Raw genomic sequence first — 27454 nt, 5'->3', positions numbered from 1 at the left:
AACAGCCAACTGAGCACTTGACTTATTCCCCCTGCTAAACTGTAAAGGAATTCCCTCTCAACCAAATAATACACTAGGCAGTCAATAAAAGTGTGAAGGATGAATGAGTGAATGAATGAGAGAATGAATGTACTTGTGTCGATGTTTCCTTGGCGGTGCTCCCGGGCTCCCTGTGTTTGGTGTCTGCACTGCCCTGAAAGCACTTTGTCCTGAGCACTTTGCAGAGGACGTACTGTGTATTCGTCATATATTTCACATGGACCAAGGAGATATCAAGAAAGGTCATATTCACTATGACTCTTAGTATAGAATTCTCAGCTATTTTATGCCTTGGCAAGTTTTATGCACCCTTTCCAGAGACTGCAATCAGTCAGTACAGTCAAATTCAACCCACAGGCACGTTTGTTGTAGTGCTGGCAATACTGTTTTTAAAACAAATTTGAGATAGAGTCACTTTGGAAGACCGTGTGACAGTTTCTCATAAAACTACATATACTCTTATATGGTGATGGAAGGAGAACCGACTCTGGGTGGGGAACACACAATGGGATTTATAGATGATGTAATAGAGAATTGTACACCTGAAATCTATGTAACTTTACTAACAATTGTCACCCCAATAAACTTTAATTAAAAGAAAAACAACAACAAAAAAAACCCCACTAAATATTCTCTTACCATACAATCCAGCAATTATGCTCCTTGGTATTTACCCAAAGGAATTGAAAACTTATGTCTATACAACACCCTGCACATGGGTGTTTATCACAGTTTTATTCATAATTGCCAAACTTGGAAGCAATCAAGATGTCCTTTAGTATGTGAATGAACAAATAAATTGCTCCATATTCAGACAATATTAGTCAGCAGTAAAAAGAAAATAAGCTAACCAAGCCATGAAAAGACACGAAGTGAAAGAAGCTAATGCAAAAAGGCTACCTACTGCATGATTCCAACTATGTGATGTTTTGGAAAAGACAAAATTATGGAGACAGTGAAAAGATCAGTCAGTGGCTGCCGGGAGCTGGTGGGGATGAAAGGGGTGAATAGCAAAGCACAGAGGATTTTTCAAGGTAGTGAAAATACTCTGTGTGATACCACATGATGAATGCATGTCATTCTACATTTGTCCAAACCCACAGAATGCATAACACCAAGAGTGAACCCTAATGTAAAGTATGGATTTGGGATGATAATAATGTGTCCCTATAGGTTCATCAAATGTACCAATCTAGTGGGGGGCTGGGTTGATAAGGGGGGGGACTGTGTATGTATGGGGGCAGGATGTATATGGGAAATCTTCGCATCTTCCTCTTAATTTTTTTTTTGCCACTAAAAAAAAAATAATGAAGTCTTAATTTTTAAAAATTGAATTTGAATGCACTTAAGATGGACCTCGACCGCCCTAGTATTCTGATGTCTCCAATGCCATCCTTGGCACTCCACTTGTTTACCTTTCCTGCTTGGCTCCTAAAAGTCCCAGATTTTGTCATCCCTGCAAGTTTAGCATAATAAAGGGTCTTTACTTCAAGCCTTGGCTCCAGAAATTTCCAATGGAACAGTGAGAGAATCTAAATAAAAACCTATTCAGTTCAAACACAATAATTCCAAGTGAATAGAGAAGAAAATGAGATATGAGCATCTGAAACCATAATTGAGGACTATCTTCATGTGTCAGATTTATGACTAAACGCCCTGAGAGTTCCTGGCCTTTCGGAAATGAGTACTGGGAAATATTTTTATAATTTGTTAAGCAGCAGCACTAATTTTGTGCCCAACATTACTCTAAAGGCTGAAAGATTTACAAGATAAAGAAAAAATAGACATTTTGATTCAAAGAAACATAATCTATTTATATAGTCCTAGAGGATAGAAGTTTCAAAATAATAAAATCAACTTAACAAGTACTATGAGTATCAGTTATAAGTCAGGTTCTGTTCACAGAGCACGAGTCCTCTATATGCAATTTGTCCTTCAATCTTCACAACAGCCCTTTGTGGTAGATACTAGAAAAAACCATCCTCCTTTTAACATGAGGAAATTGCAGCACGGGAAGGTTGAGTACCTTTCCCAACTCCACCTAAACAATAAATAGTAGAGTCAGTATTCAAGCCTCTGGGCTCTTGGAGACCATTCTGTTTCACTATTCCACCTCAAAACGTAGCATTAGTTTACTTTAAACGTAATACATAGTGAGGAAAGGTGGGTGGACCAGTTCACGTCATCCAAATTTGAAATATATAACTGTTTCTCATCCCCACTCCCAACCTCCGATAGAGCCATGATTGTTTGTTTTTTTCCTTGTTTTTTGTTTGTTTGTTTTTCAGTTTCAGGTATACAAAAAAACATGATTAGATATTTACACCCCTCACCAAGTGATAACCCCACCAAGTCTACCACCCATCCAACACCGTACATAACTATTACAATGCCATTGACTATACTCCCTGTGCTGTACCTTACGTCCTATGAATATATACATCCTGTGTGTGAGTGTGTGTGTGTGTGTGTTTTTATATGTGTGTAATTATAGTTGACACTGAATATTTGATATTAGTTCCAGGTGAGCCATCTTTTCTGTATAAATTAGCCACTAGAACCCTCTCCCATGGCATACCATGACAAAACTCAGTGGATCTAGGAGGGATCTCAAATGGCTACACCTTGCAAAGAAAACGTGAACTGTTCAACATAATGATTATATATGTAAAATTTCCAAGGCTAGGATTTCCTCCAAGGAGGTATCTCTCTCTGGTCATCGCCAAGATAAAAGGAGATAGCCTAAGCCAACCTAAGAACTCTTCCTCATTCAGAGTGAAAATCATGCCTAAAGTGTTGACCAATAAGAACACATCGGATTGTGGGTTCTTCAGATGACTTCCTGGATTGACCCATCACAAGGATGATATAAGGATAGCTCCCAGCTGCCATGAGAACTGGTTTCATCAGTATTTCAACCAGCCTGGGATATTTGCATAACATGATGTCATAAAGAGGGAGAAAGTTCAACTGCCTTAAAGTCAGCTGGTTCTGCAGACTGTTCTTTGAGACAACATAGTATCTATATTGCATCAAGGTTTGGGGGCATTTCAATGACAGGTCTATTCACTAATCCTCACACTTTCTCTCACTCACCACGAATGGCATCCGGCTAAGGAAATACATGAGAACAACCAAAGGAATGTGCTGGTAGTGCTCTATATTGAATTCCTTCTCTGCATGTTCTATAATTGCCTTCTGGCAGTATGTCCCCGATTACAAAGGGCAACACCCTAAGGCTTAGCCAGCGTAACTGCAGGTTCTGACAATAACCAACCATTCAGATTCTTAGCACTCATTTCTTCATCAAGAGCCCCCAAATCACCATTGCACATCATATACTCATTTCCTCTTTGTACAACAGCACATGCTTTCATGCTATTGCTCAATATCTGTACGCGTGTCTCACCCTTTCCCTCTATCCAAAGTTGCCAGGTAACGTTAGCACTCTGGGGACATCTCTACTGATTTATGGGCAAATAGAATACAATTTTCAGACAGAGTGGCAACGTTCCTTGCTGGAATCCTCACACCAAAGGTAACCATGTGCTGAAATATGGCTTGGAGAAAGGATGTAGTGGCAAAGGAATATCTTTGTTCTGTAATCTGAAACTGATATATCTATTCTGTAGTCCCCCCACTGTATACCAAGTCACCCCAGGTTACTGTGTAAATTCACAGGAGTGCGGTGAGATACTGAAATTCTCCAGTGGAAACACAGGAGACTGAACATCTGCTGAACGCTGTCCCAACTCCAGGTAGTCCACAGTGTCCACATTCGCTCATGTCACATTCCTTACAATGGTGACATCTCTTAACAAAGCCATGTGTTCAGCAGTTATCGTGACAAAAAGTGAGGACTGTCAGGAAATCAGTGTAGGACAGGATATGAAGGGAGTAGTGTCCAATCCGATTCCAAAGATTAAGAAGTTATATATGGGCGGCCGGCCGGTTGGCTCCGTTGGTTAGAGCGCAGTGCTCATAACACTGAGGTCCCCGGTTCGATTCCCACATGGGCCAGTGAGCTGGCGCCCTCCACAACTAGATTGAAAACAATTTGACTTGGAGCTGATGGGTCCTGGAAAAACACACTGTTCCCCAATAAAATTAAACAAAAAAAAAAAGAGGAAGAAGTTGTATAGTGCCCAACAGGTACATATATCCCATTAGAAACTGAATAATTTAAGAATGTAATTTTTAAAACTACTTTTTTCTTTCAATTTATGTGTGTCTTTTTTTTTTTTTTTCCAAACGTCTACTACAATGTTGTTAGGACATAAAGATGTATCAAGTTGTCCGGATGTAAGCAGTTAGTAAACGGAACTATAAGGTATTTCTTTTGGCCTAAGAGCATCGTGGGGGAAAAAAAATCATGGAGGCACTTAGGACTCCAGAAATTGAGATGGCTCGGAACCCTCTAGACTAGACAGTAATGTTTTCCGGCTCTTTGGGACCTCATGTGTACCCGATCTTATTACAAAGCATACATGGTTCTCGTTTTTGTGCCATGGCTGTTTCAGCTCCGCGACTTTTCCACCTTTCAGTGCTAAAGGCGCCCACCCCTTGGAGCCCTTCTAACCACAGTACCTGCCTCAGGCTCTCTGGGCGTCTCACCCCTCCGTCCTCCACGCTCTACGCACACTGGCCTCCTTTCAGTTCCACAAATACATCAAGCCCTCTCCTATCATAAGGATTGCTTGCTTGCTCTTCTCCCGGTTCACTTTCGGGTCCCATCTTAAATGCCACTTCATCAGAAATAGGTCAGGCCTCCCCTGATCTATTGCGGCGTGGTCTCCCTCTTATTCTCTGTCTCACCCCCTACTCATTTCCTTCATAGCACTGTCCTCTGCACATATAGATTTACTTCCATGGGGGCAGAGTCTCTGTTCTGCTCGTAGCTGTAGCCACAGAACTTAGCAAAAAGCCTGGTACGTAACTGTCATTCCATAGAGAACTGTGAAATAAATAAATGCCACTGTAACTTATACGGTTGTATTTTGACTATGGCCTTGTCAAGCCCAAAGCATTCAGAAAGCATTTCTAGCAAATAGCCCTTCAGATAGAAACGTGAGCCAGTTGTACCATTCGTCCTAGGCAGAGGTGGTCCAGGACAGTGTTTGAGACCCTGAAAACCAGCTCTGCAGCTTCCTTCTTAGCAGGCTTTGGGCAAGTTACTCATTCTGTCTCTACACCCAGTGACTCTGCCTGTAAAAGGTTGTAATGAGGACTAACTGTAAAGCCCTTAAATGGTGTCTGGCAAGAAACAAGCATTCTATATAAAAGTGAGCTGCTATTATTAGGGCAATATTCAAGGTCTACCCAGTAAGGCCCACATACCATTCAGGGGAAGTTTCTGCCTCAGAAACTGACGGGTCCAAAGGACTCCTGTTTGTTACAGAATACATGGATCATTGAAAACAGTGATACTTGGGCAATTACTTCTGATACCCATCGGTGTTCTTGACTTGACTCATAATTGGAACCCAAAAGGATCTGTATGGGACTTTGATTATGCAACTGTATGACAAACATGGAAAATATTTGCTGAATTATTGCTAATGTGTCTACACTTGGCCTGTGCTACAGCTCCAAGCATAGGGACAAGCATGTTTGCTTGGTCCTCCCAACTCCCTGCCTGTTCCCTCTTAACCAGCCCTCTTCACATTCTAGGCTTAAAAGTAAGCCCACGTCTGTCCCGTGGTACCTGGGGAGCTCAGAGTCACACAGGGGAAGTGCCATTTGGCCTCCCTCCTTGCAGTGGGAGGAAGCAGAAGTGCTGTCTTCGATTCATTCACTCCGCATTTCCTGAGCCTTCTGCCTCCAGTCTCTGACCTGACCGTCATATCTGGATGCATCATTCTCGAAAACCACTTGAATCCCATCACTTTCTTTCCCAAGAGCTCTCTGCACCTCCTATTTCATGTCTACCCTTTTATTTCTTTAGCCTCCTATATATGGCTTGGTAAGGATAATGTCTTTTCTGCTAATCTGAGTTGCCCTCACTTTAGCAACATAACACAGGATAGCTTTGCATGACAGATGGGACCGATGGACGTGATGTATTTCAATCCCAGCTTCTCCACTTACCAGCTACATTTTCTATGGCAAGTTAACTTTACATCTATGAGCCTCAGTTTCCTCATTTGTAAAGTGGGCAAGATCGTATCGACCATGGTTTTGTTGTGAGTACTAGATGAAAAAACACACGAGAAACATAGCATACTACCTGGTAGATGGGAGCACACTCAAAAAAGTTCGCTATTATTCTTTCTCATACAAACTCCTCATTCTTTGGATCTCAGCTTAGACATCTCCTCTCCTGGAAACCACCACCCCACAGATGCATGTGCTTCTAGAGCACCCTGCCGTGATCATCATCTTAAGACGCGTCACATTGCAGTGTCATTGCCTCTTGGCCTTTTGATTGCGCCCTAGGATACTCTGAGAACATCACTGATGGGGACAGGTCCCTTCTACACCACCATACTACCTGGCACAAAGTAGATGCTCAGTAAATATTTGGTCACAGGAAAAGTAATTAATTGAACAAAAAACCAAATAAAGACAAAATAATTGTTAAAACTTGGCTGTGCTATATGACCTAAGAATTGCTCCATTGTAAGATCAGAGACTCACCAGGCAACCAACCACATTCCTTTTTCATATCATTTAATTTTAATAATAGTTACCCTCCATTGATCTACCTTCTATGCAAAATGTAACTTGATCCTTATATCTACTCTCCGAGTTAGGTCCTATCAGTAGTCCCATCTTCCTCGGATGAGGACGCTGAGACTCAGAGAGCTGAAGTAATTTGCCAAGATCATCTGGCTAGCAGAACAGAGCTGAGACGGAAGGCCGAGACAGTTCCACTTCACAGTGTTTGCTCTGTTGCTTCTTGATATCACTGAGGATGCTGATTTTCCTTATGGCTAAATTTTTCTAGCCTCCCAAACACTACAGTGGCATTTCATCATCATTGGTGCTTACACTTGAAACACAATAATGCCTCCGGTGTAAATTCATTTGGTTACTAATCACTTACTACCCTGCCACATTTTTATCTTGGCATTATCTAACTTTCATGCCTTGTCAAGTCTCCCTGAGTGTAACCTAATGGTGACAGTGCCCAAGTCTTATGATTCTATCTCCCAAGGTCTAAAGGAACATCTTTCCTCTATTAATAAATAAATGAATAAATAAATAAATAAATAAAATTAAGTTTCTGTCTATTTGGTTGTTACATATTTAAGTAAAACGACTGGAAGATCATCGCCAAATTTGAAGCATAAGTTTAGGACAACCTGACTTTGATCTGTGGGATAAATGATTTTCACACTGGGGAATCTGGGAGGCACCTCAAGAAAACAGACACATTTAACAACCTGTATTATTATTGGTTTTTTTAACCAGGGTCATGGTTATTTTTTAAAGTGCCATAAAAAATAAAGACAGGTAGGTAGGTAGGTAGGTAGGTAGGTAGATAGATAGATAGATAGATAGATAGATAGATAGATAGGACTTTTAAAGCCAAAAATTAGAAGATGATAGAGCAGGAGACCTGGGGTCAATAGCTATCTTCCAGAGGAGATTTCCACAGAAAGATACAATAAAAGCCTGGATTCATAAATTCCTATGAACAGAGACACAAATGTAACCTCAAACGTGAGTCCCAAATCAACTGTCACAGTGGAAGAAGTTCCAAAGCATAAGCCCTGATTTTTGGTCAAGCTACTTCTTACCTAGAGAATTCCACGTGCTCTAGAGTGACTAGCAGCAGGAATATGCCTTGTTGAATGTGGTTTAATAATTCATTTTACAAACGGGTTGGCTGATTGATATGCAATAATTGTCTGATGGTTTGAATTGATGTAGAAAGGGACCGTCAGACAATAGACAGTAGGGCTTTGCCCCAGATGCCTGTCTGCTCCACCTTGCCTTGTTCTACCTGTCTCTGCTGACAGCAAGACCAGACCAAGTGTTTCCACATACCTTTCTAGCTTGAGTATTTAAACACCTCAGCAATCCTAAAACCTGAAACATACCCACTTCCTTCCAGGTTGCCCACACACCCCTTCCTTTCACTGGGATTAACATAAAATTGCATTTAGAGAGGAAGAGAAAAAGATTTCCATATGCAAATGAAAAAATTGGGGTCAAAGTGGAGCATTTGTCTTACTCTACAGCCTGTTCAGCTGAGGCCCTAAAGGCCCACTTGGTTGGTGAACTTGAACAGTGACTGCATCTGACACTCACTGCTTTCGTAGCATGGGCCCAGAATGGAAGGGTGACAGTGTAGAAATGTGATCAGAGTGATTATTGAAGGGGAGAAGGTTGGTGGCATCTTAGCCCCTTTAAAAATGAAGGTGACTTTAGGGATCTTTTACAAAGCACTGAAAACAAAGGGTGTATTTGAAGGACACTTGAAAAATTAAATGAGATCACTTCAGGCAGTCCTCTGTCTTCTGGAAACACGCCTAGGACAGACCACACTTAGGACTGATGCTTCTCTTATTACCACCCATAAAATACAGCACCTCAGCAGTGACTTGGTAACTTTCATTCCAGTAAAAGGTTATAATCCAGGAGCACGTTCAATTATATTTGAAATATGAGGCATGGCCTAGCACACGACTATCTGGTTCTAGAAGGCAAATTCCCAACCACTACATATTGTGCCTTTCTTGTGTGCTTTATTCATCTCTTTTTTTCAATAACAATTGTTTTTTTTTTTCTAACTAGAAAAGTAATTAATGTAATTTCATTGTAGACATTTGGAAATTTTAGGAAATCATACAGAAGACAACAAAAATCATCCACAATCATACCACTCAGATATATACTGTTAAATTTTTGGCTACAGAACCTTCCAGTATTTTTCCTCTGTAAGAACACACATCTCTGAGATGGCAGGTGGCCCAAACTAGAAGTGTCCCTTCAAAAGCAACTGCCCATTTGGGGGAAGAAGTCTTGGTCCTCATTATACACACATTTGCTGTATTTCTTCCCTTCATTGGCAGCGTAACCACCTGGGCTCACCTAATAGACACATGTGACTCTCAATTGCCTACCCATTTCCACCTGGCTGGAGCGTCCATTCCGCTAGGATAATGATCCTCTCCACAGCTCAGGGACACACCTAGCGTGTCCAACACTTATACTGTAAGTCCAGTCTCCATCTCGGTGACCAGTTTATGGGTGACCAGGGAGACATGAGAAGACTATGGAGCTTTGGGACAAATTCTTTGCTCCTAAGAGAGACACTCAAGAAAAGATGGTCTTTTGTTACTTTAGATATTGTTCTGTGTGGATTGATGCCTGGAACTGTGGAGCCGTTTTGCGGGCCTGAGAGAAGCTAGCAGGAGAACAAAGCCTAAAGCACCTTAACTGATCCAGATAGAATATCCCCAATGACCTTTAGCAAGACACAAGAAGCCACCGGACGGGAAGCAGACTACTGTGAGAAATGAGCAATTTGCAGAAGAATATATGTATACATACATATATATACACACACATACATATATATGTATATATATTACACATACATACATACATATGTACATATATACATACATGCATATGCATGTATGTATATATATGTATGTATGCATAATGATTCCATTTATTGGGAACAGACTCTGCAGGAATTACACTGAAATGTTGGCAATAGTGACCTCTAGGAGCCACGTGAATCGGGGCGTCAACTATTTATTCAATGTATATTGTATTGTTTGAAGTTTTTACAATAGTATGCATGTATGTATTGCTTCTATACTTTTTTAAATATTTCCATTTTAAAGACTATATATGGCTTCCCCTTTATTTGAAACTTGTATGAGAAGCTTGGAGCATTGTTGGAAAAAAAATAAGGTTTTGTGGTCAAAAAATTCAAGTCATTTTCAGTTTCTAGGGGGATCCCACTACATCTTACAGCTCAGCACACCTGCTATTTGTCAGCAGACCTTCATTTCCCATAGGAAGAGCCACGGAGAGATCATGGGCTTTGGTTCAGTTTGTCTGGGGTCAAGGTTTGGGTTCTGAAGTGGGACAAGGCGATTAAACTCTTCTGTGAAATCACGACAGTGGGCATTCAGGGGACATTGCCAGAGTGCTGGCTGGCCTTGTGGGGTTCCCAGTGATGAGTAAGGCATAGGATGTATATCCCCAGGCAGTAGAGCGTAAGGGCTATACAGCATGTACATCTCAAAGAGCAAGCCAGAGTCCCCACATCAGAATCACCTGCAAGCTTGTTAAAATGCAGGTTCTAGAGCCCCCCAGCCCCGAATGTGAATCACAGTCTCGAAGGATGAGGCCCAAGAACCTGAATTTTCTTCTTATGTGCACATAAAGTATAAGAACTACTTCCTCTGTGGGTGAACTAGACTCATCAAAATAGTCAGTGTGATGGGGCAGGTGCAGGTTCTTCTTTCTCATCTTATTACCTGTATGCTCGGAGTCAAATTAGTGGCTCAGCTGTAGCCATGTGGTTTCATGGTGAGAGAACTATTAGGAGCCCTATTCCTGGCTCCTGACGTTAATTTTCTCTTCTTTCACACCACTTGTCATCTTCAATTTCCCCTAGTGAGCCACCAAAAGCTCACTGGGACAGGCAGGGTAAACAAATAAAAGAATAAAACAGCCGTTTATTAAGCACTTAGTCAGAATGCTAAGTGCTGTATATCATATCTCATTTAATCTTCACAACAAACTGATGATCAGTACTATTATTAATCCCATTTCACAGATTTGGGGACTGGGTTTCGAGAATTCAAGTAACTTGCAGAGCAGGTGCTAGAATCCAGGTCACTCACTCCAGATCCCACACTCTTAAACACCTACTACTCGTCTTAGGTGTAGGTGAACAGTGGTAGCCCCATGATTTTCATATAGGACTGGCCCTGGGGGCTGCAATCTGAAAGAATAAGGGAGGCCAGGGGCTTCCCTTGAAGCCTCCTTCGTATAACCAGCATACTATTTTTACTTAGATTCTATGTTCCAGATCAATACTTTTACGTTTGAAGAGGCTTTTATGAACACATTAATGAAATGTTGTTGTCTTGCTTCATGTGCAATGTATGTATTTATGGGGGGGTACAGAAGGGGTCGTCTGTAGTGGTGCAGCGACTATAAATGAATTAATGAAACTATTTCATGTCAATTTCATATTATGTTTTCTGTTCAGTAATCTTTGATGATTTTTTTGGGGGGAATGAATACATTTTTACAGAAAGAACGCCTCCTTCCAAGCTGGTCCATATTTTAGTGTGTGTATAATGTACAGTTGACCGTTGAACAACGTGGGTTTGAACTGCATGGATCCACATATACTGAGGCTTTTTTCATAACAGTCGGCCCCGGCTACTTGTCTGTTTCCATCCAAACCAGTATTTTCCTTCAATGGTTGGGAATCTTCGGGTGCAGAGGGCCAGCTGTATGCATGGTTCTATACCATTTTGTATAAGGGGCTTGAGCATCCATGGAGTTTGGTATTCACGGGGGTTCTGAAACCAATCTCCCCCAGATATTGAGAGCCAACCGTAGTTAAGTTTGGGGGGAGTCAAAAGCTATACAACTGGAGGGGGGACATCGAGGGCCCTAACACCGCCTTCACCCCCACCCCTTCCCATCCCCTGCTGTTCAAGGGTCAACTGTTCAATAACAACAAAAGCAAACTGTAGAAAGGCCACCTTTTCTCCATCATCATCTAGCTATACTCCCCAGGGATGCCTACTGTAAAAAGCGCATGTGCACTTACACACACACACACACACACACACACAAATGGTATATAACTAATATACAATGCAACCAGCTTTGCTCACTTAACCATATACTCAACCATATCACCAACCATAACTTGGATACAGTACGTTTTGCTTCCTCGTGTAATCCGAGAACTTCCGTTTCACTTGAAGCCTAGGAGACAAAGTTTTGGGAGACTTAGAGGACAGAGGAGATGGGAGAAGGCTCTGTGGACTTGAAGGTAAAATCTCCGCCCAAGCCAGAGCACAAGGTCGGATCACCAGTGGGCCGGCCTGTGAGGCGGCCCCGCCCTCTCACGGCGGGGACTAAGGGAGAGAGGAAGTTTGCGGCTGGGAAGCTCCGCTGCTCTCGCCTGGGTTTCCCGTTTACCCCTCACTGAGACTGGGAGGAAAGTTAGCAGGGAAATCTAAGCCCTCCTGAAACTCGGCCTGGCCCGGCCCAGGAACTTCCCCTCGCAACAGGGACGGGGCGCCGTGCGCCGGGATAGACAAGTCGCCCGCTCTTAGTGATCTCCCACAGCGGGGTGGCCGCCTGGGGACCGCCTCGCAGCAGCGCCCTCTGCGGGCCGCTCCGCGTACGTCCCGCGTCTGTGGGCCGGTACTTGGTGTAGGTGTTCGGATCGCGTGCAGATGGGGTGGGGGTGTCGAACACCAGTGCACACATCTGCACCTCTCGTAGTAATTAATGTTAAATTCCGCTGGGAATTTCTCGCTAATTCGTCTAGTTCTGTGCATTTGCATAGAGCTCCTAGATGTGTGTGCAAATGAGTGTGATATACTCTGGGTGCCCAGGTATGCTTTGAGTGTGGCATGGGTTGTCTCTGCCTGCCTGTGGATATTTCACTTTCTGCTCCCATCTATGAGCGAACATCTATGAGCATAGGCCATATTTCTTTACACATTTGAGCCTTAGTAGTAGTGCATTCATTTTCATTATCTGCCCAGAGCTGTATCTGTATAAATGTGCGCACGTGTGTGTTGCGTGGAGCCACAATGGGTGGTAATTAGTGTGTTTCTGAAATCCGTATGTTAAAGGAATAATGTAGGGGAGGGTGCCCCAGATATACTACACCGTTTGCCCTCTGACCTCAGGAGAACCATAGATTTTGCTTTGGGGCCTCCTAGTTTACAGTTGCCCCGCCCTGGCCTGAACTCAGCCTCCTGTGTGACCTCGGCGTCCGTGGTGACCTCTCTTTGGCCTTCCTTCTTCAATCCGTGGAGCCCTGGGAGGCTGCTTACTGCTGTCTCTAAGGACCTTGGCCATGATGTCAACCCAAAGAAGACAGCATCCCATCTCCTTCCTTTTTCCCCACCCAAAAGTCATTTCCTCTTAGTTCATTACCTGGGATTTTGATGCTATGCTCCCTCAGCATTATTGATACACACTTAAAAAAAAAAAAAGGAACTTCTTGAAATTCCCCCAGAAGGTTTTGAGACTTGTTTTCAGTGTTGCAACTTGGAACAAGTCAGTTTCTAGTTTAAGTTTCCATCAGAAAGCTTGGTAGGAGTAGAGTATATAAGCTCTAGTAGCAGCAGCAACAGCAGCAAGAGGAAAAGAAGAAGAAGAAGAAGAAACAACGGTTTCAGACCCAGTGAATTCTGCAGTTTGGCCAGAAACAAGGTAAGCACTTCCATAGCCCCTGCCGCCCCTTCCACAGGCCCGCACCCTGCATGTGCTCCCCCTGCACCTGACGTCGTGGTGTGGGTGGATTTCTAGAAGCGTACCTGATGACTTACCTGCTGGTGAAAAGTCAGTATTTTGGGGACTGAGGTATAAAGTATTAATGTGGAAAGTCAGCTAATAATAATTATATACCAAGGCCTGTGAATGAATGCACACTTTATAGAAAGATTTGTTTTATCTTGTTTAAAAGTAGTATGTATATAAAAACGTGTTCCTCAGTATTAATGGCCATCAGTTAAAGGATTATATAGAGTGTTGCTTGCCTTCAGTGTTGTAAACTTTTTTAAAGCCTTTCATTCATTAAGTAATAATGAATTCAACAAGCAATTGAATTTATACTTTCACCTCATAACTGAATGTTACAGAGCTTACTTGCTCCCATGTTTGTGATGCGTTTATCAATCAGATTGCTAGCTGGGTTATCAGTTCTTTTGGATTAACTAACTTGGGCCCACTTAAAAAAGGGAAGGCAACTGCAATGTTTAAAACTAGTTTCTGAAGAACTGTAAAATCTGTGAGAAGAAAAACAGATAATCTTCACTGTACTGCTATTTTATACTTGTCCAGGTAAATCGTGTGCAACAATTTTCAGGTTAAAAAAATCATGATCAGATTAAAATATCATTCCAACAAAGAGATTACCAACCCACAGCTGATGGCCCACTTTTTTTCAAATAAGGAATTTCAAGATGTTAGAAAGAATTTGGGCAGCCTCTTAAGAGTTCATTTTACTGGCATCTGGAATTTCTTCATTTCTGTACGTTCATTCATTTTTCTAATAATTAATGAAATCCCTCTAGTCTAGAGTCTGGGATACAGTGTAGAGGACAGACATGATCTTTGCCATCAGAGATCTGAGCGCGGAAGGGAAGTAACTATACATTAAAGAAGTAGCCACATTACTGCAAGTGTAGAAAGTGCTATGGAAGGAGAGATGGGGCTCTGTGAGAGCAGAGTCGGGAGTCCTGACCTCCTTTGGGCACCATGCTGGAGACTTTACATGACTGATATCATTCATTCCTCACCACAACACGATGCCCATTTTACAGATTAAGAGTGTGAGGCTTAACAAGTGAGTTGTCCAGAGTCACACAACTAATGAGTGGCAGAGCTGGGATGCCAGTGCAGGTCCTGCGTGGCTCGAGAACTGGGACCCTTTGTATGTGCCACCCATGCCTTCTATGACTATGTCTTTTTATTTTTAAATAATACTTCTCTTTTCTAATTAAAAAGCAAAACTTGAAAAAGAGACACCCAACCAAGTGTCACTGTCATACCCATGTTGGCACCAGCATTAGGGAGCCTTAATATACCTCAAGCCCGGGGCTCCCTGCGCCCCTTAAACAAGGGTTTCAAGAGTTTAGAAAACCTCTGAAATTACATTTAAAAAATTGTTTTAATTCTCAAGACTCGCAAACTTAGTGTGCCAGGGCAGTGTGGGCTGCAGGATACAGCTCCCTGCTACGAGCTGGTCTAGAGAACCACAGAATAACTACACGTTGCTCACTTTTTGGTGTCTCCTGGGTTTGACTAAGGGGAAACCATCTCCACTCCCTGCCAGTGTTCTATGGTTTGAAATGTACATGATACTACAATGGGAACCATCACCAGGTCTCCCTTGATCCTCAAGGGCAGTTCACCTGAAATTCTCAAATACATGTGAGGCTCAGAGAGGAAGTGCTGGGCACACAGCCAAGGGGAAAACCCAACATTAAGGGAGTATAAAGGTATCGCCAGGAGATGCCAGGAATCTCTGTCATTTCCCTCTCCAGAGCACTGACAGCTGGGTTTCACAGGCCTGTGGAATTGCAGTACCTCTATGGCATTTCCCTTTTTGTCTGTCCATCGTATACGAAACAGAGACACCACATTTTCCCTTTACCTCTTTCTTCCATAGGTATAAGTGAATATGTTATTGGTTGCCTTCTATACTGTGTCATCTCATTGCATTCTCCCAACAACTTTGAAATATGTTGTCTCCCGACAACAGCCAGAATTTGAAAGATTGCCTCTATGTTACATCCATTTTATTATAGATAGAAAGACGGAAGCTCAGAGAGCAATTTGGCCAGCATGATACAACTAGTGAGTGACAGAATCAGAATAGAAGCCCACATCTGCTTGACTCCACGCCTATGAATATACTACCTGATGCTCTGTGGCAACTAGTACTTTGCTACCGTCATAAGTTGGACTAAACTGATAGACATGCCCCTGAAAGCTCCATGCTGCACTGACAGGAGCGCTGACAGCGTATGGAAAGGCCTGACTTCTAGTCCTGTCTCTGCCACGCACAACCTCTATAATCTAAGGGAATAAAGTACATGGCAAGGTTCCCCCTAGGAGTAACCTTGGGGGTTGTCAGCCATTCTGACAAAGCTGTTGTTTGTCAATATTCAGTCACCTCAATCAAGGGATGATCATTTTTAAGGAATTGGGCTGACAATTTTGAGTCTCGTTCTTCATGTGATTTAGACAGTGGTTTCTGGAACCATGTTTCTGCACAGCATGGATGCTCTCTGAGATGGATGGAGATGTTTCAGACTGAAATTAAACAATAATCATCTCTACCTAATTCACAGATGGGGTATAATTTTCACAGTCTGAAGATTTTCATAAATCTGAGATGCTAATTTAGACCGAATTTCAATATAAGATAGTGGCTGATTTATTACAAAATTATGCATTTCATTATTTCATGGTGGGTATGTCAGTATTTTATGGACTTCTCCCAAAGAACATCTTGTTTTTGTTAGGGGCGCGGGAATCTGAACATGGGTTAAACTGGTGGTTCTCAAAGTGCGGTCCCAGGACCAGCAACTCAGCTTCACCTGTAAACCTTTCAGGAATGCAGATTCTCAGGCCACACCCCCAGACCTGCTGAGTCAGACTTGGGGTGGGGCTCAGCAATTAGTGTTTTAGCAAGGCTTCCGGCTTATTCTGATGTATGCTCAAGTTTGAGAACCACCGGGTTACATTATGTGGGAGGAAGTAATGTTTGAGTTTGGAGCAATTATACTCTAAACAAGAAGAGAAACAAAATCCCTCCAACAAGGTCTAGGGACCAGATCGATGTTGCCAGAATTTGAAAGATTGCCTCTATGTTACCTTTTCCTCCCCAAACCAAGTCCTTCAACCCTGGGGGTCACTGCACATACTGCCTTGTGCTACAATGACACAAGTGTGTAGCTTATCTTCCCAAATGGAGGGTAGGCATTTAACACACTAACTTAATAAATATTTTGTTGAATGAAAATATTTGCTCCTAAAAGGCAGGATCCGTGTAAAAACCTATTTTACTCTCAACAGGACTAGCTCAGTACCCTTTACATAGTAAGTACCAAGTAAATAACTTCTGAATGTTGATCCAGACAAGTCATGGTCCTTCTTTGAGCCTTACGTTTCTCATCTTAAAAATAAGAGGATTATATCAGAAGGCTGGCCTTAGGTCTCTTTCAACCTCAGATAGTCTGTGGTTCTCTACGTGGAGCTGTTCTTACTGGGACACTAGTATAAAGTCTCCTGTAATTCACTTAGTGTTAACCTGACAGTGGAGAGAAGAAAGAGGAAAATAAAGATTAAAGATAATGTGAATATGGTTTCCAAAGGTAACTGAATAATTTCTGACATTCTCTCTCCTCTTTTCCCTCTTCTTTCTCTTTTCCTCCTTCTCCTCCTCTTTTTCTCTCCCCCTTACAGATGCTTCAGCAGCAGTTGGTCCTCTCCTGCTTTTCCCTGGTTTTTCTGGCATCGCCCCTCGTGGCCATATGGGAACTGGAGAAAGATGGTAAACAGACTCTCCTTATTCTCTCTAGAGGCCAGACGTAGGCCAGGACTCTCAGGCAGCCCCTGGAGGGAAGTCAGAGTGAAACGAGCAACCATGCACTGGGGCTTCCTGTGCGAACCATCACGCTGGGAAAACACTGACCACATGTCCTTCTCTCACTATCGATGGTGACTGTCCTGTGTGGCTTTCACATTAGATGACGAGAGAGGGAGCTTTTTGTGGACCATGGTGGAAAAAGAGATACAGACTTTGCCAGTCTTACTAAAAACCAACTGTATCATATGATTAAAATTCCCAAGCGAAAGATTTGAAAACTATAGCCACTATGTTCTAATCATTTCCCACTCCACCACACAATATCACCTCCTTAGTTGGCACCAAGATGACCTGCCTCTGACCAAGCACTTTGGGGAAAGCATAGCATTTAGACTCATGTGGACTTGGGTTCATAAGGCTGGTTCTGCCACTTACTGGTCATGTGACCTTGAGCAGAGTCACCTCGGAGCCTGAGTTTCCTCAATTGTAAACCAGGGATTACACAGTGATACATTCTATATGGATTATTAACGGTACTAACATATTATTAGTTGTTCCTGAGACCCTCACATGTTTCTCATTGAAGCCAACATAATAATGTTGACAATACTGTCTTTAATTGTATAATAATACTTAATATTCTTTGACCATAGTATTTCCTTTAATTCTCACAACCACCATAGAAAATAGGGGCTGTTTTATGCCATTATACAGATGTTGAAAATAGAGGCTACAGAGATTAGGTAACTTACCCAATTTCAGATACCAGGGAAGGGTGGAAGACACACCTGATTCCAATGCTGTCTCTCTTCAAAGCCTGTACGCTAAAGTATTGAAGGAGGTTTTACAAGGAGGACATGAAGCAATTGTTTTCTGTGTCCTCGGAGAACTGAGGAAGAAGAAGTAGGTGTAAATTAAAAATGAAGACCTTTCAGTTGATGACCAGAAATAATCTCTTGATAAGCACCGAAACGGATACCTACAAGAAATTTCGGGCTATTCCTCCCGTACTTAACAATTTGGGGACAACAACAACCCAGCCCTCGTCCCTCTGCCCCAGAAGGGTCGGAGACTTTAGACCTTTCCTTGAATAAAGGCAAAGGCCCAGTGATTATGTCACCTGGGGTTTTCAGGGAGTTCAGGAACCTTGGCCCTTGCAGTTATCCCTTAGTTACTTCTGATTTGGTAAACCACAGAAACCATAGAAAGGCAACATGAGAAAGCCTGACGGGGCTTGTGACTTTGGAGACAAGATGAGGAGATGAAGCCAAGCACGGCAATTGTTCTCACCCACCCTTGGCCAAGGGGTCCTTTAGGGCTTCTGAGTCTTACTTATGACTGTTCAGTTGCCAGCGGGACAAATGAAAACTCGAGAAAGCCCAAGGTGCCGTGTGGTATTACGTCAGCGCAGCTCTCAGGGCCAAAGAGTTGGGCCCCAAATGCTTTCTACCTCTTGTCTTAGTTACCCATTCAGGAGTTGTAAGTCCCTTTGATATGAAGTGAGAACTCTGTATTTCATGATGCTTTACGTTTGGAGGCCCACGACAAGAGCCACCAGTTATAGAGCAATTGAGGACAGTGTGTTGAGCAAACTCTTGAATGAATTAGCTTGTATAGTCCACATGTCGACCTTCTGAAGCAAGTACTAATATTTTGTTCATTTGAAAGAAGGTGATGCCAAAACTTAGAGTCACTGCATGTCTTGCCCAAGGCCACGGTCTAGTGTAGGAGCTAGAGCTGAACATAAAGCCAGACCTATGTGACTCGGAGAGCCAGGCACTTAACCTCTGTGACTCTCACAGCAGGCATCAGAATTATCTGGAGAGCATAAAAACCAGATCACTGGGCCCATCCTAAAGCTCCTGGTTCAGCAATTGAGAATTTGCATTTCTAGCAGATTCCAGGTGGTGCTGTTGGTGGTAGTTCGACGATCATGGTTTGAGAGCCACTGCATTAAACAATTCGATTTAATTAATACTTGACACATGAATGAAGCTTTGCTGTGACACCCTTTTTGAAATACTATATACCAAGCCATTCCTCCCTTGCCAGTTTAGATACTGGTATTAGGGACCCGATGCAAAGCAGAGAAGACAGAAAGTCTGAGATACAGGTCTTGTGCATCTGACTTAATGTGTAATCTTGCTGAGTCTCCTGGTCTCAGTACCCTCCTCTATAAATTAAGACCTACTCAGTTGCCTCATTAAGAGTGTAAAATAGCTTTAAAAAATACAGAGAGCATGAAAATTTCCATTGGTGAACTTCATGCAGTAGGAACTAAATCCTAAAATCCCTGTGGAAAATTAAGATAGTTTTTCTGTGCAATGCAATGGTCAGACCCTTTGGTCTGTGAATAACAATAACAACTAACAGAGTTTATTGAGGCAGGCACTGTGCTAAGTGTTTTATACGCTTTTCTTCATTTCATCCTCACAGCCAAACCTACAAAATGGATACTATTATTCTTGCCATTTTACAGACGAGGAAACTGAGCCTCCTGATGATTAAGTACTTTTCTCCAAATCCTCCCGCCAGCTAGTGGGGCCAGAATTTCAGTCCTGGTCAGTCTTTCTTGACATTCTGTGCCCTGCCTTATTCCCTATGAGACTGAAATTGTGCTGGAAGTTTTTTATCTCCACCAGGCATTCAGCAGAGTCTTGTGTTGTTTGCATTTTTCGGTGTATCAAGGCTTTCTGAATCTACCACCGAATCAGAGGTGAATTACTAATGGCACTCCGCCAGTTAATGAGTCGATGGCATTTATAAAGCTCTTTGCTGTTTTCTTCCATGACTTTGAGCCCAAGCGAGGCCCAATGCCCTGATGTCATCTCAGCAAGCATTTGCTGTTATGAGCAAGGTCGTGCTTTGGCAGTGCAGATGCCCAGGTGGTTCAAACAACACAGTCCCAGAGTTCATGGAGCTTATAGTCCAGTTTTCCACTCTCTGTGCTCTCCAGTTTACGTTGTAGAGTTGGATTGGCGCCCTGATTCCCATGGTGAAACAGTGCAACTCACCTGCGATACCCTTGAAGAAGACGGCATCACCTGGACCTCGGACCAAAGCAGTGAGGTCTTAGGCTCTGGCAAAACCTTGACCATCCAAGTCAAGGAGTTTGGAGATGCTGGACAGTACACCTGTCACAAAGGAGGCGAGGTCCTGAGCCATTTTCTCCTGCTGCTTCACAAAAAGGAAGACGAGATTTGGTCCACTGACATTTTAAAGGACCAGAAAGGTAATTCCATTCCCTTGGACAGTGCCAGTTTTTTCTTTTGCTCCATAAGAGATACAAAAATTAAAAATGTAAAAGGCAAGACATGACGAGTATAGTTAATGAAGTAATCGAGTCCCTTACGGAAACCACTCGGAACCTACATTTTCCTCTGATTTGGTTTTCCTTTACTAGATATGTTGGGTTATCAACCTTTAAAATCTCATGTTAAAACAGTTTTGTGGTGAGTTTGATGCTTTTTCTGAGATCCTCTTTAAATAACAGCGATATTATTGGGAGGCTAATGGAAATTAACGAACATATATGGTGCATAACCCAGCACAGGGGTGATAGCCTTGAAAAAAATTCATACCCCCCTCCAATGTGCCAGGTGTGTCATATGCTGTACAGAGTCCGCATGCTTGTTGGGACATTCCCAGTTCTCACTGAACTGCCTGCCAGGGGAGCAGCAGCATTTTTCAAAGAAATTAATGGAAGGTTCTTCACTCTGATACCATTTGGGGGCATGAGATTAATCACAATCAAAATCTTTCTCAAAAAAACACACAAACAAACCCGAAATGTTGAATTTTTGTTCTTTTCAAATCCAGAGCTCAAAAGTAAGACCTTTCTAAAATGTGAGGCCAAGAATTATTCCGGTCATTTTACCTGCTGGTGGCTGACGGCAATCAGTGCGGATCTGAAATTCAACATCAAAAGCAGCAGAGGGTAAGTGAAGTCACTCTGCTTTCTCAGCATTTTGCTATTTCATTAAGAAAATAGGGTGACCTAGCAATGGCCTATCAGTTAATGATAAGGGAGGAAACAAAGTCAAGCCTATATTTTTTCATCGCCCCCCTTCCTTTGCCTAAGTTGGAGAAAGAACGCGGAGATTTAATCTAATTGCCTGAACAAATGTATGCGTAAGAGCAGGATATTATCGGGTCCTCAGAATAGCCTCTACCGTGTTTGAACCCACTCATCCAAACTGCCTGGAGACGCTTCATTAAGGCTCATGGCACCACGGGGAGAGATAAAGGGAGAAAGTGAAGCAACAAATGACTTGCCAAAACTGCACCTCGAAAAATAGAAACAAGAGCTCTAGGGCATAGACCTTGAAAGCCCTGAAGCCAACTCCAAAGCTCTGTGAGTTCTCTAGAAAATGTCCCACAGCCACTTCCACTCCTTCTTCTGCTGACACCATTCATCTGAAGTTCACTTTTTGTCCAATACACTTGGACTTTCCCTAAGAAACCAATTCCCGTGGATACAGGACCTATGTTAGCCCCTCTGTGCGACTTCCTTCTCATCATCTAAGTTCCCAAACAATGTAGGATAAGGGAGCCAACCCGGGGTGATCATCCCGGCCTTGCCATTCTTTACCTGAGTAACCTTTGGGGTCTTACTTTTCCATCTTTAAGATGAAAATGCTTAATAAAGAAATGCTTATGTAAGTGCACAAAGACATAAATGTAAATGTTCATTGTGACTTTTTGGTAATCACAGGGGAAAGGTCAAATAAAGTGCGGTACGTTATACTGTGGCTTAGGAAACAGTCACCAAAATGAGTAACCCAATCTATGTGGTCTGTCGTGGAGCACTCCCCATAATTTGTTCAGATGGGAAAAGATGGTTATAAAACCATTTCCATAAAATGTGATTCTGTTTCATAAAAAAATAAAATCCATGTGTGCTGATACAGACAAAATATGTGTGTATGCATATATACGTGTGTATATATGACTGCTTTGAATATTCATAGAGAAAGGTGTGGTGGGATAAAACAAGATACGAAGTATTTATATCTGGGGAGTGAGGTTAGGGTTAAGAGAGGCACATACATTTCCTTTATATGCATCTTTACCTTTTCAATTTTTTATAATAGGTATTGATTTTGTAATAATGGGGAAAACGAAACAAACATTTTAATAAGGAGATGTAACCAGGTGTTCTGGATCTAAACTTTGCAGATTCATTTCGGCCAGAAGCATATAAGTGATGAATTGTTTCTAAACATTTGTACTAACTCTGAAGCAAAGTGTGTTCTCATCGGGAGGACAGTTTCTACTCCCTGGGGAGAAATCAGACCAGTGAGAGAAACAATGTCCTCAGACAGCTGGCCAGTTATAACTGCTAGGAGCTCGCCCACAAATGTGTGACGCAGGATATATCTGTCTTTGACTTCAGCTCCTCAGACTCCCAAGGGGTGACATGTGGAGCAGTGACACTCTCAGCAGAGAGCGTCACAGTGGACGACAGGGAGTACAAGAAGTACACGGTGGAGTGTCAGGAGAACAGTGCCTGCCCAGCCGCTGAGGAGAGACTGCCCATTGAGGTCGTGCTGGACGCTGTTCACAAACTCAAGTATGAAAACTACACCAGCAGCTTCTTCATCAGGGACATCAGTGAGTTTGCTTGACTATATATGTGCTTAATAAAGAGATGCCATTCATCACATGTTCACAACGCTCCATGCACTGGGGCAACAGGTTTACATGCGTTGTCTCTTTTATTCTGCTCCCACCCCACCTCCCCAAAACATACAATGCAGATACTATTATCTGCATTTTAAAGAAGAGGAAATTGAGTCTTAAAACAGTTTAGCAACTTGCCCCAGATCGCACTGCTAGCAATTCAGACCCAGATGTGCCCCACTGAAAAAAGCAAGCTCTTGGCTACACTTCTGCTGCCCTGGGTGGGTAGGGGGACGGTGGGGTCTAGTCCACACAGGATGGCCAAGGAAGGTCTCCCTGAGGAGGTGAGATTTAGCTAAGTCCCAAAAGAAAGAAGATGTCAGTTGTGTTAGGCATAGAGGGAAGAATATTTGTGAAGCATCTGCTAGGAGCTATGGTCTTTGGAACGGTGCTGGGCCTAGGAGCCCAAGCAAATGCCATAGAATGTCGCCCTGCCCTCATCTAGAAGATGGTATGCTACCTGAGGACAGTCTTTGTGACACGGCGGTGCTTTCCATGCACAGTCTAGTGACTGGCTTAGTTGTCATTTATTGAATGAATGAATGAACGAGCATAAAGACCATCTGACTGTAACCTCTACAAGACAAATCAGGGCCAGACGCCATGAAAAGACACAAGAAAGAACACTAAGTGGAAGATGTCTCACCTCCTCCGCAGCAAGAGGCTCAGCTCAGCTCCGAGTTTAGCGCAAAGAGGAGGACTGACCACAGAGAGGGTGGTCCTTCACCAATAGCCCAGATGTGAGGGTACTGTTGTCTCTGAGAATTTCCTTCTGCACAGAAGTAATTCCACTGCCAGGGTCCATCTGATTGTGCAGTGATAAGAAGGATACGGAACCTCTCTCAGGTTCAGCCATAAAGGACATGACAACTGGTGAGGATTGCTTTCTTCAAGCTCCAGGGTGGCCTCACCAGCAGCAGAGGTGCCTCACCTCTGTCAACCAGGTGCTCAGAGAAGTAACCATGTTATGGCCTCACCGCTGGTCAAAGGTGGAAGTGGGATCCAAGCCAGAACTAGCTTACTCCAAAGCCTACTAGGAAAATAAAGGGTGTTGCTCATCTCCTTCCACAGTCAAACCGGACCTGCCCAAGAACCTGCAGTTGAAGCCAATAAGGAATTCCCGGCATGTGGAGGTCAGCTGGGAGTACCCCGACACCTGGAGCACCCCACATTCCTACTTCTCCTTGACTTTTTCTCTTCAGGTCCCAGGCAAGAACAAGAAAACAAAGGTAAGATGTGCAATATATTCTGTGGTCAGGGGTATGCAGGCCCACGTCAAGGAGAAGATAAAATGATGACAGTAACAGCTAATGTTTATTTACCACTTTCTCTGGGCCTGAAACTGTGCCAAGAGTTTTACATGTATATCTCACTTAATCCTCACAGTAACTCTACAAAGACAGGCAGTATTATTCTCACCACATCACTGTGAAGACATTGAAGCTCAGAGAGGTTACATGACTTGCCCAAGGTCACCCAGCTAGGAAGTGACAGAACCAGGACACAAACTCAGACTGCCAGACACAAAGCCATACACCTCCAGTGTGGCTGATCATTAATTCTTGCACTCAGAATTAGTCCTGATATAGGAGAGCTGTATCTTATTTTAGCGCCAGGAACCTAAAATTATTGTTTCGACTGAGTGTGTATAATAGATGCTAGAACATTAATGCTATGTCTCACCCGAAATGGATAACTCTCACCTGTCCTACACATTGTGAAATTATTAAACGGAGTGTCCGGATTTACATAGGCTAAGATGATGGCTGTCCCATTGTCTTGCCTTGGCATCACAAATCCCAAGGTCCCAGAGGCAGCCCTAGTCTCCTTGGACCCCAGTTTTAAAATCACTGGATAAAGGCCTTATTCGGCATAGCATTTAGCACCTGGTAGAGTCAGTGATTCAGTCACTCCCTGAGAATTTTGGTGTTTTTTTTTGCAGGGACAGGGGCTATTCTGGAGTCAATTTTACCTAAATATTATTTAAAATGTTTATAGGTATCTTCCCTACTTAAGATACTGAGTGCTTTCTACATGGTTAGAGACTTTGCTTTTTTAGAGAGTTTTACATGATTATTATCTTTAACTTTTGCAATTCTATGAGATAGGCAATATTAGGGCCCCCTCTTTTTTATGAATGAGGAAACTGAGACACAGACAGCCTAAGATATCTTCCTGTGGCCACACAGCTTATAAGTAGCAATGCCTGGATTTGAATAAAGTTTGATGAAAGGATCAGAGTACGGTATCACTGAATATCCAGGGGACAGCTAGAGCAAATCTGTCCCAGTCCCACCGTCGGCCTAGTACTCGGGTGAGTGCACATGGGGCCTTCAGAGAAGGCAGCTGTACTTTTAATAGAAAGATGAAAGCTGGACCAATTTCACCCTCAGGACTTGCCAAGTAGAAAAGCTGCACGTGTGCTTAGAGCTTCTGTCAGTAGGTGGCGCAAGTTCTATACACTCTCCCGAGTGCTGCAAGTGTAGTGCCCTAAAACCAGGGTGTGCTTGTTTTGGGAGATGTGCTTTGAAGAAGTATGTCCAGCGCATCTCCTGACTGTGTTGCCAAAAATTTTCCTCACTTTTGCAGACAGATAGACTCTTCGTGGACGAGACCTCAGCCAGGGTCAAGTGCCACAAGGATGCCAAGATCTACGTGCAAGCCCGGGACCGCTACTACAGCTCATCCTGGAGCGAATGGGCATCTGTGTCCTGCAGTTAGGTGAGCAGTCCTGCAAGGCCCAGGCCAGACCTGCACACTCAGTGTACCCGGGTGCAGGACAACAGGGTGGGGGTGGGGGGCGTGCAGGAGAGGAAATGGGCAATGGGGTGCCTGGCACGTCGCCAAAGTCAGAAAAATATATTTGTCCGTTAACAGATATCTGTTTGATGCCCATATTGTTCCAGACTCTATGCTGGGCTCAGGGATACTGCAGTAAAAAGAGAACAGGCATAGGTCCTGCCCTTCTAGAGGGTAAGGCAAAGAAGAGAGACAGGTAGCCAAGAGTCAGAGCATGGACGGCTTACCAGCTGTTTCCAGGAATTAGACCCTCATCCAGGGGCTTTGGGGGGTGCACTGAAGGGCTTTCAGCAAGGAAATGACATGATCAGACATGCTTTTAAGAAAACTCTCAAGAGAGCCTCTGGTCGGCAAGGTACCAGCCAAACCCTAGGCCACACAAGGAAGGGCTGCACCCTTCTAACATGGAATCCCCAGAACCCAATTGCCCAGATAATGTGTCGTGTGAAATAAGAAGGGTTTGCTACTGCATTTCTAATCCTCATAGACTTTTGGCATTCTTTTTCAGGTTCTACTCCCAGGATGAAACCTTGGAGGAAAAGTGAAATAGATGCAAAAGTTTTAAAAGACATGATACAATAGACCCCAAAAGATATTTTCTACCTAATTTGCTTTTTTTAAATATCATAATGATGTCTTTGCTGTATTTTTATATTTAAATGCCAAGTGCCCACTGAAACAATCAGTTAATTTATTTATAGAATTTCCAGCTAGCAGGTTGCAACTGCTATTTCAATATTTAAGTAATTTAGGTATTTATTAATTTATTACAGTTATTTAACATTTTTGTGCCAAGATGTATTGTATGTTTCACACTCTCATGGCCCGATCCATAAGGAATGGGCCCTATTATGCAAAGTGTGAATTTATGTGTTATTTATACTGACAACTTTTCAATTGAGCCCGCAAGTGCATCATCCGTTTTATGACAACCAGGAAGAACACAATGTTCTGATGCCAGCACCATAATATATTTGTGATGGATGGGAACAGAAGAAATAATTAGAGACGTGGAGACAGGAACCTGCTTGAGGAAGTCCTGGGGAGGAGATCTTAATTGCCATAGTCATGAAGACTTCCTTGAAGTGGTGTTGGTAATTCGAAGCCACCTACATTTCTAACCAAGTTGAGTCTTTGGATGCTTGAATTTAGAAAGGGCTTACAAAAAAAAAAATGATTGAAGTTTGGCTTCAGCCTCGGGGGCAATCCCCACCCCATCTATCTGTAAGCCATAGGAGAGTGACAGAGAGTGACGTCATAGGTGACTGGAGAGTAAAAAGATCTTGATTCAAGAGGGAGGACACGTCGTTTTGGGCAAGGACATCAAATTGTCAGAATTGCCGTTGCTCCTTCATAGCCACACAAGAAAAGCAGGCAGATCCACAGACACGATCAAGAATCGCTTACTCGTCTGCAGGAGTGAACCCGACGAGCGGAGACGGCCAGAAAGTGCCGAACCATTCAGGGGCTCCTTTTAAGTAATGAATGTGCTGTCTGTAAAGTGAGTCCCTGTGTTTTCTGCTTACTTATTTATTTTTACATCCCAACAGTGAACTAATAAAAATGTTACTTTTCTTTGCAATAATATTTTGGGCGTTCTCAGCTGATTCGGGTATCCTGTTCCCACATCTACCAGGGCTGCACTTTTTTCTTCCTACCCAT

General features: G+C 42.9%; 1 protein-coding gene across 1 annotated transcript; it reads left to right on the top strand.

The window, feature by feature from the left end:
- Window positions 1-13332: 13332 nt before the first annotated feature.
- Window positions 13333-26410, top strand: IL12B (interleukin 12B). Its single transcript, XM_033096590.1, has 8 exons — window positions 13333-13425; window positions 17188-17275; window positions 20268-20543; window positions 21131-21248; window positions 22707-22924; window positions 24065-24222; window positions 25583-25714; window positions 26301-26410. The coding sequence occupies exons 2-7, from the start codon at window positions 17188-17190 to the stop codon at window positions 25712-25714; spliced, it is 990 nt and encodes a 329-aa protein (XP_032952481.1). The 5' UTR covers window positions 13333-13425; the 3' UTR covers window positions 26301-26410.
- The last annotated feature ends 1044 nt before the right edge of the window (window positions 26411-27454 follow it).

The sequence above is a fragment of the Rhinolophus ferrumequinum genome, chromosome 24, assembly GCF_004115265.2.
Source record: "Rhinolophus ferrumequinum isolate MPI-CBG mRhiFer1 chromosome 24, mRhiFer1_v1.p, whole genome shotgun sequence".
Classification (NCBI taxonomy): Eukaryota; Metazoa; Chordata; class Mammalia; order Chiroptera; family Rhinolophidae; genus Rhinolophus; species Rhinolophus ferrumequinum.
The sequence above is the reverse complement of the archived record's forward strand: the minus strand, read 5'-3'. Positions and strand labels throughout refer to the sequence as shown.